We start from the raw sequence: 13,430 nt of genomic DNA, 5'->3' as shown, positions 1-13,430 counted from the left end.
TTTTTTTTTTCTCCTCCTTGCTGGATGAAAGCTGTTCCCTGTTTTTCTTTTTCCGGGTGGTTTCTGAAGAGGTTCGGAACCAGTTCTGTGTCCACGGGGTGACAACAGGGGTGGTTAGGGACCGGCCTTGGGCTGACACCCCCCGACCCACATCAGCCCAGTGCTCCCCTGCCCTCTTTCCTCATGTTCTCACTCCCCCATGCCCCACTGCTATCGCCTCCCCAAGGGCACACAGCCTGGCATCAGCCTGAGGGTGTTGGGAACACAGAGCCCCCCAGCCTGGGATGCCAAGTCTGTTCCATGCCACCACGTCACCACTGCTGACGGGAGCTGCTGTGCTCTGCTTGACGGAGAAGGACAGAGCCAGCACGAGTGCGTGGCACGGACCTGAAGTGGCCCCGGAGCTCTCTTACCTCCGAGTGAGCCTTGATGATGTGGTACTTGACCCCACTCTCAGAGCTGAACTCCTTCTGGCACAGCAGGCAGCGGTATTTGCCCACCGAGTGCTCCCCCTGCAAGACAGAGCACAATGCTGCACCCCACACAGAGCCAACGCACCCCTCCCCTCCTCCTTCCCAGCCAAAGCAGGCCGACACTTCAACCCTGAAGCGACAGAAAACAAACATTCAGTTCTAAAGCACCACAAGTGCCACAACTGCACCTTCTGCTCCACATGCAGCGTGTGCCAGCCGTGCAGCAGCCACAGCTCTGCTGGTGCTGCACCGACACGGCGCGTGGCCACGTGGGCTCATTTCCTCACTGTCAGCAGATCTGTGCTCTACTGGGACTGAGCCCTCAGCTAATTTATGTCCGACAGGCTCACCTAATTTTCCTTTTATGCTGGCGGGGAGATGCAGCCACTGCTGGATTTCTGTCATTAGAGGGGATGACTGATCTCCCGGCTCCGCCGCAGTTCACGACTCGGGGGAGATAATGTGTTCTCTATTGATGAGGGGTTTATGGATGGGCCTCTCCAGGCAATATATCCACTCGGTGGGAATTTCCCCATAGCTGGCTCTGCGCCGTAAATCAGCAGCTGGACAGGGCTCCCTTTTGGGACACAGGCAGGATGCGGGCAGCCTGGCCCCACAAATCCTCATGTAAAAATAATCTCAGCCCATCGATCCCCACTGAGGGTGGGGCAGTGCCTGAGAGCCTCCTCCACTCTTAGTGCCCAGCACACGGCTGTGCTGTGGGCTATGCCAGGCTAACCTGACCTGCGTGGCGCAGCTGTATGTTTACAGCAAACGTTCTTCCAACTGCTGGCTGCTTTCTGCGTACAGCACCGGAGCTGTGACAGCAATGGCAGCTGCAAAAAGGCTCCATTTTCTCCCAGAAACCATTTGCTGGTTCTGCATGCCAGCAAAGGAACTGCTGCAGCCTCCTGAGCTTGCACTTTTATCCTGGATGAATACTGCTTCTCCTGCCGGATCTCTGCAGCCCACTTTCTAAATGATCTCATTAGGGGCTGATGTTCCAGCTAGCGCTGGAGGAGCGCGGCAGTTTGTGTTTTTAATAACGATGGGGTATTTATTGGAGCTGCCTCCTGGAAGCTACATTCAATGGAAGCTGCAGCTGGAAATGTTTCAGGGTATAAAGCTTTATGAGCTCTTATCCAGTTCCCTATGCTGAGCCCTCCTCCCGCAGTGGCTGCAGGCAACCGGAGCCCCATGCCAGGTGCTGGCCCCGGCCACAGACGAGCTGGGGGCTGCAGGAGCTGTGCAGGGGCTGCTGTGCATTGTTCTGGGGTTTGCACAAGAGACAGCTCTCCTCCAAGGCTCAGGTTCTGGCTAAGTCCTCTCCGTGACTTCTGCCAGGCAGGACATGACACCATGGCTGTGGGTGTGATCCTGCCCAGGACGGTGCTGGGCTCTGGCTGCAGCAGTGCCACAGCTGAGCAGTGACATGTTGATGGCAGCACGTCACCCGGCCAGCCCTCTCTGCAGAGCTCATGCCCTGCCTTCAGCCAGGGCATCGCAGGCGGCTTCCACCCCTCCCGGCGCTGGCTGGAAGCCACAGGAATGTGGTCACAGTCCTTTAACCCATGTCAACGTCCCTAGGAATGCTGCTCCCAGATGAGCTGTGGGCACGGAAGGACAAAACCAACCCCACCACCGAGAGAGCTGTGAAATGAGGAGCCTACCTTGTTGCAGTTGGCCAGGTGAGCTTTCAACCCCGAGACGCTGGAGTAAATGGCTTCACAGCACTGTGGAAACAAAGAGAGGAGGGTTTGCCACGATCCCTCATCTCTGTGCCTTCCTCCATCCTGCGTCCAGGAGCCTGCTGTGCCAACAAGGCCACAGGTCCGGGCTGAGCAGCATGAGGTTAATGCTCTGCGAGGAGCCCAGGGCTCCGGTCACACGTTTCCTATTAGTGCTAATGGGAGTCATGTGGCCACATCCTACTGCAACAGGCTGAAAAATGTCTCCTTTAAATGTCTCCGTGGCAAACGTACATTTGGGAGCAGTCAGGAGGTCCCGCTGGGCTACAGGAGTTCTTGGAGCCACAGCAGACACTTAATGGAGGAGAGAAATCACCCGGGCAGCAGCATGACCAGTTTCTGAGCAACGTCTTTTCAAAGTGCCTGTGTATGACATTCATTAGGCAGCGTGTCTCCCCCGGCCCTGCGGTAACAGCTCCGTTCAAATTTCCCATTACCAAGGCTTTGTTTCAGATTATAAATCAATGGCCCAGCACGAGGGTGGAGTTCATCTCCCTGCGAGCTCAGGCCAAGGCTGTGCTTTACAGCGAGATGGAGCACACACACCATGTCCTGGAGGCCTTTGCCTATCCCAGCACTTCACAAAAAGAAAAAAAAAAAAGAAAAAAAGAACATATAAAAAGACTTAAAACCAGCCCCAGCTCTGCTCTGGGAAAAGCAGGTTCCGTGCACAAAAAGGCTTAGCACAGATTGTGCAGCCTTCGGGCAGAGCTGGTGCTGGGAGCTCCCCACAAGCAGCTCCAGAGCCTGAAGCACATGGTGCAGCCTGACCCCAGTGCCAGGGGCTGAGCACTGACACACCAGAACCTGGCACTGGTGGGTTTTTGCCCCCCACACTCCCCCTGCCTCCTGCAGAGCAAAACCAGACTGGCCCAGAGAAGAGAAAAGGTGCTCACATTGTTGGGACAGTTGATGTGGCCCTTCTCCTTCACTTCATTCTTCCAACTTTCCAGCAGCCTTGGATTCAGCTTTGGAAGCCCCGGCCGGGTGTAGTTGAGCTGCAAACAATGGGAGATGATTACTGGAGCGGCACGCACCGGTCCCATCCTTGGTGGAGTCCTTGGGCAAAACCAAATGAGTTTTGCCCCCACCACGGAAGTGAAGTGGGGCCGAAAATGCATTGGGAAGCTGCCCTACAGGATGTCACCCCCCTGGGAGTGGCTCTCCTTCCACCAGTGAAGGGACAGGACAGCAGGAACAGCAGGGCAAGAACTGTGGCCACCCCCGTGTGTGACACAAGTCTCTGGTGCTCCTGCTCCCTGGGCACATATCCCATCGCTGCATGGGGCCAGGCCCTGTGCTATTGGTGCCCTGTGTCACAGCTGCCCTTCAGCCATGTTTCATAACCCACAGAACAAACAGCCCCGCACACTGGGCAGAGGGGATGATGCCAAGTTTGAAGAGCCTCCATGGCTGCCTTCCACCCATTAATGAGCAGAGCCTATTAAACAATGAAAGGCTCTTGTGTCTCTGCCTCTCCTGGCAGGGCAGCTCTTCCCAAGTGCTTTTAATTACTACTTTATTAGTGACTTGAAGGTTTAGCACAGCAGGCTGGCCCTTCCCACTCTGTTTCTGCATGTTCAGCACATGCAGGAGCAGCTGCAGCACCTCATGCCCAATGCCTGCTGTGGCGCATGGCCCTACCTGTACTCCGTCAGGTCTGCAGCACAGAGCTGCCCTCGGCCATGTGTGTGCCAACAGGAGCTCTGCAGGGATGCTGATCATGTCCTCAACTCCCAGCTTGCTTGGTGGCAGAGCATGGCAGGGTGAGCCTACAGGTCGCGATGAGTGGGTGCAGGTACCCGAGCAGCTTTAGGGCCGTGCAGCTCTACTGGCACGCTGATATATCTCTGCTCTCCAGAGGGGAGACGTGCACAAACCATGCTTGCAGAGAAGTGCAAACCCATGCAGTTTTATCCAAGTGTGCACGTCGAACTCTGCACTCCCATTCCTGACAGTGCAAGGAGGTGGCTGGCTGTATTTCTTTCCCAGTTGTGACTTCTCCCGGATGTGCTGATAAGCAGCAGACTTGCCTTTGTCCAGCTGGGTCAGCCCTGAGCGTGCCGCTCCAAAACCTCCTCCTCCTCGCCACTGAGCCTGAGGTGATGGGGATGGGGAGGGCTGGCTGCAGATATTGTCACATCAACCCAGGAGGTCCCCTCTGCCCTCACGTCGGCACGCAGCCAGGGAAGGGAGAAGGGGCGAAGGGACTTGTGAAATGGCGGTAGGGACATTAGTAAGGCTGGATGTGGAAATATGCCCCAAGGCCTGGTGTGCTGCGGTTCTGTCATGCTCTGCAGCCATGAGGATGCCAGCAGAGCTCTTTGAAGCGCTGGGATGGTGCTCGTCAACCACTCGGGGAAGGCGATGCCACCTCCGGGGGAGAACACAGGGCTCTCTTTTTGTCATTGATGCTGAGAGCTGCCATGCCAGCCGGCCTCCTTAATTAAAAGCCAATCAATCCCATGAATGAGCAAACATTAACGGTAACCGCACACAGCCCCAGCAACAACCTCTCCCTCCACGTGTCCCCAAGGAGGAGGTGGGGGGGATGCTCAGAGATGTGGATTCCGCTGCTCCGGATCCCACTGCAGAGAAGAATCCCTCCCCGCTCCGCTCCAACAGGCACTGCACAATAACATGCAAATCCCATGTCTTCCCGGGGCGCTGCGGTTCTGGGAATGTCAAAGCCATCTTTATGTCTCTATTAAGAAGGAGCCCCAGGCATGGAATATTTTATTTTCTACCATTTATTTTCCTCAAACAGCCTGTAAGTGAAAATCTTCATGGCCAAATCATTAAACGACTACAACTGGTTTTGGCCACGGCCCATCTCCCCTGAACAGTTGAAGGATGCTAGGGTGGGAAGGCTCGTTCTCTTTGACTGACAGTTTTATTTAATTAACTTTCGTATTTCCATCCTCTCTGCTCCCTAGACAGCTCTCCCCTTCCCCAAAATACATTGCAACAAATGAGAACCATGTGTTCTGCCTCGGCCCCAGCCAACATCTTCCCCTCCAACAGACCTGCCGCAGCACGGGGTCCCCAGCCCCTCGCATTGCCCCGTGCTCCTGCCCCATGAAAACCACAGCTCATTCCATCCTAGAGGCAAAGCCAGAGCACGGCCGCCGGTGGGCTGGAAGTTGCTGCAGTGCACAGCGCAGCTCTGCCACCCAGCCAGGGCTCGAGAGAGAGGGCAGGGAGGAAGGACGGGTCCCCATGTGGTCCTCACCCGAGCCTGCACTGGGATCTGGCTCAGCCCACCAGTGAGATGAGCTTGCAGGGCTCAGCCTAGCTCCAGGACTTCTGTGGGGACTGCAGAGCCATTGTGTTGGGAGACGGACCTCAGCCAGAATTTTCTGGTCTAGAATGTATTCTGGTTCCAGTATGGGGCTTTCTTAAAGACTCAAGCCCACAGATGACTTTTGCCCTCCAGCTTTCAAACTGGCCTACACCAGCCCTCTGCTGAGAGCGCTGACTCTGCCAGCACTCACAGCCCAGGCCTGCCTGGCCACGTGTGAGAGCAGCCTGGCACCACAGTGCCATGCAGACCCCATGCCATGAGCAGACCCCAAAGGCTGGGGATGGGGTGGCTGTGTCCGTTCCCCCTCCACCCTCCGCCACACGAACCCGACAGCTCTGGCACAGAGCTCAGCTGGGACCAGAACTTCCCTTCTTGCTGCAACCAGAAATGAGGCACCCCACCTGGAGCTGTCACCAATTAATAACTCATTAACCCGGCAGCCTAAAGCAGCTTGAGTAGAGCAGGCAGGCAGTTCTCTCCAGGAGCAAGCACAAAAGCAAACTGTTCCCTAAAGAGTCCAAAAAGGAGCAGGGTATAGGGCCAGAGCTCGTTGTGGCAAAAGGACATCCTTCCCCTAAAAACCTCTGAGAGCACCAGCTGCTTCACAGGGCTGCAGAGCAAGCATCAAACCACCACCTAGTGGGTTTCCACAGTGTTTTCTCCCATCTCACCTCTCCTCTATGGGACTGCTTTTCTGAAGCCAGCCTCCAAAAAGGGTCAGGGCATTCCCGTGCAGACAGAGATTGCAGAGCCCAGCCCAGGTGGTACCTCCCAATCTCTCACTCCTCCTGTCCAAAGCTGGAATGGTCCAGCAGCAGCGCTGGGGCAGGGTTGAGCCTTACAGTGGATAGGTGATGGCTCCAGCAAAGGCCAGAGGAGACTTGGAGGATCGGCAACGTCTTCATGGAGCTTCTGAAAGGGGATTTTTCCCAGAAAAGCAGCAGGGGTGTGTCCTTCCCCATCTGACATCCTCAGCAAGCGGCCGTTGTGAAATGCCCCATCTGTTTCAGCTTATCCAGAGGCAAATAAAGATCAGCGCGAGAAAATAAGACTCCAGTGTATATTTAGAAGTGCTGGATTTGGTTAGTGCAGAATGAAGGCATTGCAGGGCCTGGGATCCGAGCAGCAATCGTTTATTCTGATGCCATTGCTTTGGTGCGAAGGAATTCACCCTCCTGGGAAAAGGCAAATGCATCTCACCATGGGCCACCAACGGGATCCAGAGCCGCAATCCCTCCCCGGCCAGGACCGGCTGTGGCATGAGGGTGGCAGTGGGTCACTGGGAACTTGGGGACAGAGCTCTGAAGCAAACGGCGAGCAGCCCGGGCACATCCAACCATCACTGGGTGCTGCCTGGAGCTGGGAAGCATCGATCCCTCTGGGACGCTGCAGATCTTGCAGAGATGGCATAGGTGCAGCTGCAATCTGCTGCTGGCCCCCAACATCTCACCTCTCCCTGGGTGAAACAGCCCACGGGAAGAAGGGCTGGCGGTGTGCTGGGAACCATCTGCCCTGGTATGGTAAGCCTGCATGTGCCTTTCTGCAGCCCCAGTGTGGCTCTGGGTTGTCAGCTCCCTCAGAGGGACCGCCATGACTTGTGCTCAGCAGCAGTGCTGGAGCAATGCAGAGGGATACAGGGATATAAGGATGCTGCCCTCTGCTCCTGTGCAGCCCAGGGCTGGACCCACGGCAGAACAGTTCTGCCAGCACGGCTGAAGCTGATCCTGAGGAAACGGCTATTTTGGGGCTATATTTGGGATGCTGGGATGTTTTTCCATACACTTAAATGAAGTACCTTTTAAGCACAAGCTGGTCCTGAGCGATGCAAGGCACTACTCGGCAGTGCTGGACCCAGCAGAGCTCCCACCGTCTCCCACCTCCCCCAGCACTGCGCCTCAAGAAAAGATGGCACAGACTGAGCAGCTGATATTTGAGAGTGTTGTCAAGGAAACGTGACAGCCACTGCAAGACATGCCCAGAGACAGACACTCACAGCTACACACGCATTTGCTCCCTGCACTGACCTCAAATTTGTCTGTGCAACACAAGCCTGGCACAGCTGGGGACAGCAGGGACAGCAGCACATGCAGGGCTCAGGGTCTCACTCCTCCAGACCAAGAGCCTTGTTTGCCACCTGGGATCTGGTCCAACTCCCCTCTCTCTTGTCTTCAACCCCAGTCTGCTTCCACCATCCTCCCTGCGTGCTGTTTTCTTAGCACTGATGTGGGGCTCACGTTAAACAATCAGACTCTGAACACATGAAACGTCTCATAAAAAGCACAAAGGGAATGTCATGGTGCAGCTGTGCCAGGAGCTGAAACCCTTCCGATGTCTCTGTACACTCACACACAGGTCTGGTGTCCAATACCCAAAGTCAAGAGGAAGGAGGAAAAGAAGAATGCATGAAGGGGGGAAACACAGCGCAACACCTCTCCTCCCCGAGGACTGCAGAGCATTTTAAATGAAACAGCTCCTTTGGGCTTGGTTATTTTTATGCTGTAAATGCATTACAGCTGAAGTCATCTGGAAACACATTGGGGAAATCAAAAGTGTTCAACGAGCACTAGCTCTAAACCTTCCAGTTCTGCTCCAGGACGGGTGGTGGCACCACGGCCTGATCCTTCTCCAAGCTGGGCACCTCACGGAGATGCCAAGGCACATAAGAATGATGCCAGTTTGTTTGTGTGCTATTTTCCTGCCTGCCTGCTGCATGTCAGTGAGCTCAGTGCCTCTGCAGGACTATGTGCCAAGAGCACACGCTCCAGGACAGAGCACGACAGGCTGCAGTAGTGAAATGGCACTCCCACTGCTAGGTGGGCTGTTCAGCAACACGTTTACCATCACTGCTAATTCACTGAATACACAGCATATGAGACATGTGAGGGCTCAGCCACCTGGGGCCACGCTGCCCTTCCAGGATCTCTGCGTACAGCTAGCCTGAAACAAGGAGAAAGCAAATCCTCCTACCCGCTTAGTTTCGGGTACCAGGTCGTCCTTCATCCTCCTCTTGGTCCAGTCCCTGGCGAGCTCATCCTCTGCTATCTCCTGAAGGTGGAAGACGGCCACTTGAGCCGATGTGCGACGGATGCGGCCGCTCGGGGTCCTTTCAAAATCCTCTACGGGGGTGGGCTCTGGCTTCACCTCTGGCTCCTCTGGCGGCTGCAAAAGAGACATTGCTATGAGCTGGGGAGAAGAGGTGAGCTCCAGTCCTGGGATGCGGACGTTCAGGTTCAGGTTATGTGTTTGCCAACCTGCTGTGTGCCGGTGAGGGCTGCAGAAACACCAGCACCCCAAGCTGGGGACCACAGGCACACACAGGCACACACACAACTGCCTCCCCCCACGGTCACTCAGCCCAAGCACTGGGCTGATGGCATCCCTCCATACTTTCACCCTCCTCATGTATACAAACATCCCCATTTATTAGTTACAGGGTTATCAAAGTCAGACACACTGCCAGCAGGGATCAACAGAACAGAAAAGGATGCTCCCCAGGGATGGATCCTGCCACCCCAGGGCTTGTGAGCAGCTGGCCTTGAGGACACTTTGTTTTGCAATCATGGATGGAGGGCTGGCTGGAGGACAGAGGAATTGCCAGCCTCTCCCCTTGCTTAAAAACAGCTCCCTGCTTTCTTGGAGGGTCAGGGAGGGCTGTTGCTCCCTGCCTACACCACATGGTACAACACACGCGCTGTAATGCGAATGGAGAATGAACAACATCAGTCTGACGTCTGCACCTGCCTTGCCTGGCCCGGCTCTGCCCGGCTCGCTCCTGCCCACAGGCTCTGCAGCTCTGCAGTCACCCCCAGGGAGGGATGGCCCCACTTCTTGGGTGGTGGAGGTGTCCGGAGGGCTCACCGAGGCCGGGTGTTCTGACCGTACATGGTAATCGTGGCCAGCCTTGGATTTGTACTTCTTCCCGCAGTGTGGGCAGCTGAAGACAGGTTTATCAGCCTCGGCGAGCTGCTTCCCACAGCGCTTCTGGTGGTACTGGTAGCCCATCAGGCTGGAGAAGTTGGCTGCACAGCCCTGCAGAGGTGGAGTGAAGAGGGGTGAGGGAAGGCTGTGGCAAAGCGGTCACGGTGCCATCGATCTGGGCATGGCTGGGACACGTCCTGCTCCGCAAAGCCCTCTGAGACACAGGGGATCACCAGCCCCAGTGACACGGAGAGGCAGAGGGAGCAGTCCCAGCGCCCTGTGCTACCTGCCCTGCTCTGACACACAGACAGGGCTCCCCACACAGACAGACAGACGGCGGGCGGGGAGCAGCGAGTGGCGGGCAGGCATTGCCATGTATGCTACGCAGAGAGCAAACCAGCTGCAGAGACAAACCTCAGCCACACGCCCCCGTTACCTGTTCGTGACTTGTCTGCAACCGCCTTGTCACCATTTTGGTGCTGTTCGGTTGGTTTTTACACTGTGCCCAGGACACCACCAGCAGCCCTGTGCCCCTTGCTGGGTTTTCAATGCTCCTCAACCCGCCCTGCTGCCATCCTCCTACTGGGAGCCAGAGGGATGGGGATGGGGACGGGGACAGGGACAGCTGAGCTAAGACAGAATGGTGTGCAAAGTCGAGAGCACAGCAAAGGATGCCCAGAGGACAGACGTCCCCCCTGCACTGGGACTCGCTCCTTCCACCTTCTCACAGAACAAGAAACAGGAATCGTTCTTATACCTCATTGGGGCATTTCAGTTTTCCCATCTGCTTTAGCACTTTCCTCAGCCTTTCCCGCTCTTCCTGTTCACCAAGGGCAGCGGTTTCCACAGGAACAGGCTGGAAACAAGGAAGTAACAGAAGCAACAGAGTCAACCATTTACTCATGTCCTCTGTGCCAGGAGTGGGTGGTACAGCCCTGCCTCACCGCAGCTGTGAACCTCGCGCTGGGTCTCCCACTGCTTTGAGCCTTTGCTGTTCAACACCAGATTTGCTCATGCATCCCCTGTGTTTGCACTGAAAGGGTTAACTGAGAAATGCATGAGCAGTTCCTGCACAGAGAATGCACCAGCCAGGCTAAAGAGCAGGAGATGAATGCACAGGTAAAAGACAAGTCACAACTGGTAAGCATGGGACATGTAGAAATACGGTTATGCCTTGCCCTGGTATCTCACAGGCAGACGCCACTGGCTTGTTAAGCACAGCACCAAAATAGCTGCCTGCCAGACTTTGTTCACAACCAATTTTGTTGCTGTTTCTCATGTAGATGCTGGAGAGCAAAACATTGGATTTTGAGATTTGTGCAAAGCAGAACCCATCAGTGCTGGGTGTGTAGGCACAGTTTTGGAGGCAGAGCTTTGCCACTCAAAATCCACCTCACCATACTCTGAATCTTCCCCCGTTCTGGGATTTGAATTCCTGTCTTATTTTTCCAGTTCTCTGCTCTATTCCCAGGGAACAACATGAGCCTAACCAGCTGCCTGGGAATGAATGGCTTTGCTTAGCAAGGGTAAGGCTATCACTTGGACTAAGCAGCATGCAGGACACTGCAGAGATGGTGTTGTGAATCCCTCCTTTGTAAAGACGAAGGGAAGTGGACAGTTGATTGCTTCTTCTTCTGCATCGGCATTTTTGGGGAGAGAGGAGAAATGAGGTGTGAGATGAGAGCTGCCCAGCTCTCTTACCTTGCTGACGTGTTCAGCCATGGTGTGGTAATTCAGCCCAGCTTTGGACTTGAACTGCTTTTTGCAGTGTTGACACTTCAAGGCATCCTGCAGCTGAAGGAATCAGAGGCAAATCACCACGGAGGCCCCGACACCTTCAGTTCTCCAAGGGTTGCTCATCAGTGAGCCCCATGGGCAGCCGTTGCTGCACCAATACCAGTGGTGGGACCCAGCAGACAACTCAGCACCCCGTCCCCCCACCCAGTTTGAGCCTGCAGTTCAGCTTTCTCTTTGTTGGCCTGGATCTCTCTGTAATTTGGACACTGTTATCAAACCCATGTGCCCCAATTTTTGGAAAACATTCAGTTTTGCACGTAGATTTAAACCCCACTGGCTGGAAGCATCTGGACCTGGGGTCTTGGTCTTCCTGTGAGAGGGTGAGGACAGAGAAGCAGCTTTGATCTACTGACATGTGAAAGGCCTCTTCTTCTGCAGCCCTATTAACCATGACAGATGCTGGTGTATGGTGTGCTTTCTGGGTGTCTGAGCTGTTTAGAATTAAGACGCTGCAGGACACAGTCACGCAGACACTTCTCATGTTACTCTGCTGTTTGACCCAGCTTGGTCTCCTGAATGATGCACACACTGATGCAGAAGGGGAACTTGGAAAGTGAGTAAGCGGGTGATGACTTTTGCTGGGGCAAGTACAAGAATTTATTGACTCAAGAGGGGAATGCTCTGAGCTCTAAGAGACAGGATGTCTCAGCAGGGAGACTGCATTGGGATGGCTGTGGCTGTTTCTGCTCTTCCTGCCTGGAGGATGCTCCACCTTCAGCACAGTCCATTCACTCAAACCTGGCCTAGAAGCTGAAGGGGAACGCAGACGGAGCTGCAAATCCCTCCTCATCCTGGAGCTCTTGAAAATGAAACCTCGCAGCAGCCAACTGGAAATGACTCACATGCACCTCTGCTCTGATGGGTTAATCTTGTTCCAGACCGCATCACCAATCCGAACAAGGTCAGTGCTAAAAGAGCCTTAACTCACCAGATGCCAGCACCAGCCATTGCAGGGTTTACTGCTCTGGTTAACACTGAAGAACACAGTACGTTCATATCTTAATAAACTCTTTCACATGGGATGCTGGCAGGATATACCTGCCCTCAACTCCTTTGGGTGCAACCATATTGCAACCCTTCCTTTCCTATCCCTTATTTCCTTTCCAAAATCTAAGGAAAGAAGGCAGACTCCAGCTAAGAAATACTTCAATCTAATATTACAGCGGACAACAAATGGAGAAGGAGCCTGCATTCCAGACTCATTTCTGATGGGAGTAGCTCAAGACACAGCTATGCCATTGGCTCATTGCAGAGATGCTGCTGGGAGGTGGAACTGCAGCCACACATGGGGAATGTCCTTGTTGGGCCACGGACTGCTCTGGCAGGGATGCTGTGAAGCACCCCAACTCCTTGAGTGACAGTTACCTCAGGAGTGATTGTGCCTCATGGGAAAAAGGAGCAGCACAGCCATTCCTACAGCAGGAGCCTGCACATCTACCGTGTGTCTGTTCTCGCAGCCAGAGCACAGGTATGCCCTCTTGGGTAGGTCTGGCTCTGAAGGCCATTGTTATTCCACTTTGCCGTAAGCTTGGCAGGCTGTGCAAGCCCCAGTTCCTTGGCTGAACACCCACAGGCCTATTTATAGAGGGGAAGACAGGCCTGACGGCTCTCACAGATCTGCATTCGGCAGGCTGGCTGGCCTTGCAGCCCACACGGAGCCTGCCTGGCTAGGGAGATGCTTGGAAAGCACAGAGATAGGAGATAAAATGGCCAAGATCCCCACTCCACGGAAGCCAGGACATTGCTAGCAGAGGCAGGACGCTGCCCAGCATCAACGTAATGCATGGTTTGGAAGGGATAATAGCCTCTCACTGCCATATAAATAGTGAGGCACAGGCTGAGGAAGCATTTACAGAAAATGAATGTGGAATCAAAGCTGAGTAAAGTATTTTCGAAGTGGGAGGCATTGATCCCATGTTGGCTTTCTGTGGCAATGGCTCTGCACCACACCAGGTGACGGATGAAGACGTAATCCTTTGCTCTGATGGATGGTGGTGTGGCGGAGAGACAATTTTTCACTACACCATTACTGAACTCCTGCATCCTGACAGTCTGCCCGAGCACACCCAGGCTTGGTATCTCACTGAGACATGCTCTCATTCAACCACAATTTATCTGGCCTGATGCAAGGCATGGCACAGAGTGAAATCCTGCAGCCAGGGCTCTGTAGGAGGCCAGATTAGAGACAAC

At 54.6% G+C, this 13,430-nt stretch overlaps 1 protein-coding gene across 3 annotated transcripts in view; it reads right to left on the bottom strand.

Annotated features, from left to right (window-relative positions):
- Positions 1-13,430, bottom strand: part of ZNF512B (zinc finger protein 512B) — a 29,739-nt gene that overhangs the window by 2,316 nt on the left and 13,993 nt on the right. The window contains 8 exon segments of one of the 3 annotated variants that reach the window (NM_001037830.4): positions 1-85; positions 414-512; positions 2,144-2,206; positions 3,118-3,219; positions 8,493-8,684; positions 9,267-9,554; positions 10,201-10,299; positions 11,145-11,237. In NM_001037830.4, coding sequence (NP_001032919.3) covers positions 1-85; positions 414-512; positions 2,144-2,206; positions 3,118-3,219; positions 8,493-8,684; positions 9,267-9,554; positions 10,201-10,299; positions 11,145-11,237 — 1,021 coding nt within the window. 3 annotated transcript variants of the gene reach the window in all.

The sequence above is a fragment of the Gallus gallus genome, chromosome 20 (assembly GCF_016699485.2).
Source record: "Gallus gallus isolate bGalGal1 chromosome 20, bGalGal1.mat.broiler.GRCg7b, whole genome shotgun sequence".
In the NCBI taxonomy this organism is placed as follows: domain Eukaryota; kingdom Metazoa; phylum Chordata; class Aves; order Galliformes; family Phasianidae; genus Gallus; species Gallus gallus.
The sequence above is the reverse complement of the archived record's forward strand: the minus strand, read 5'-3'. Positions and strand labels throughout refer to the sequence as shown.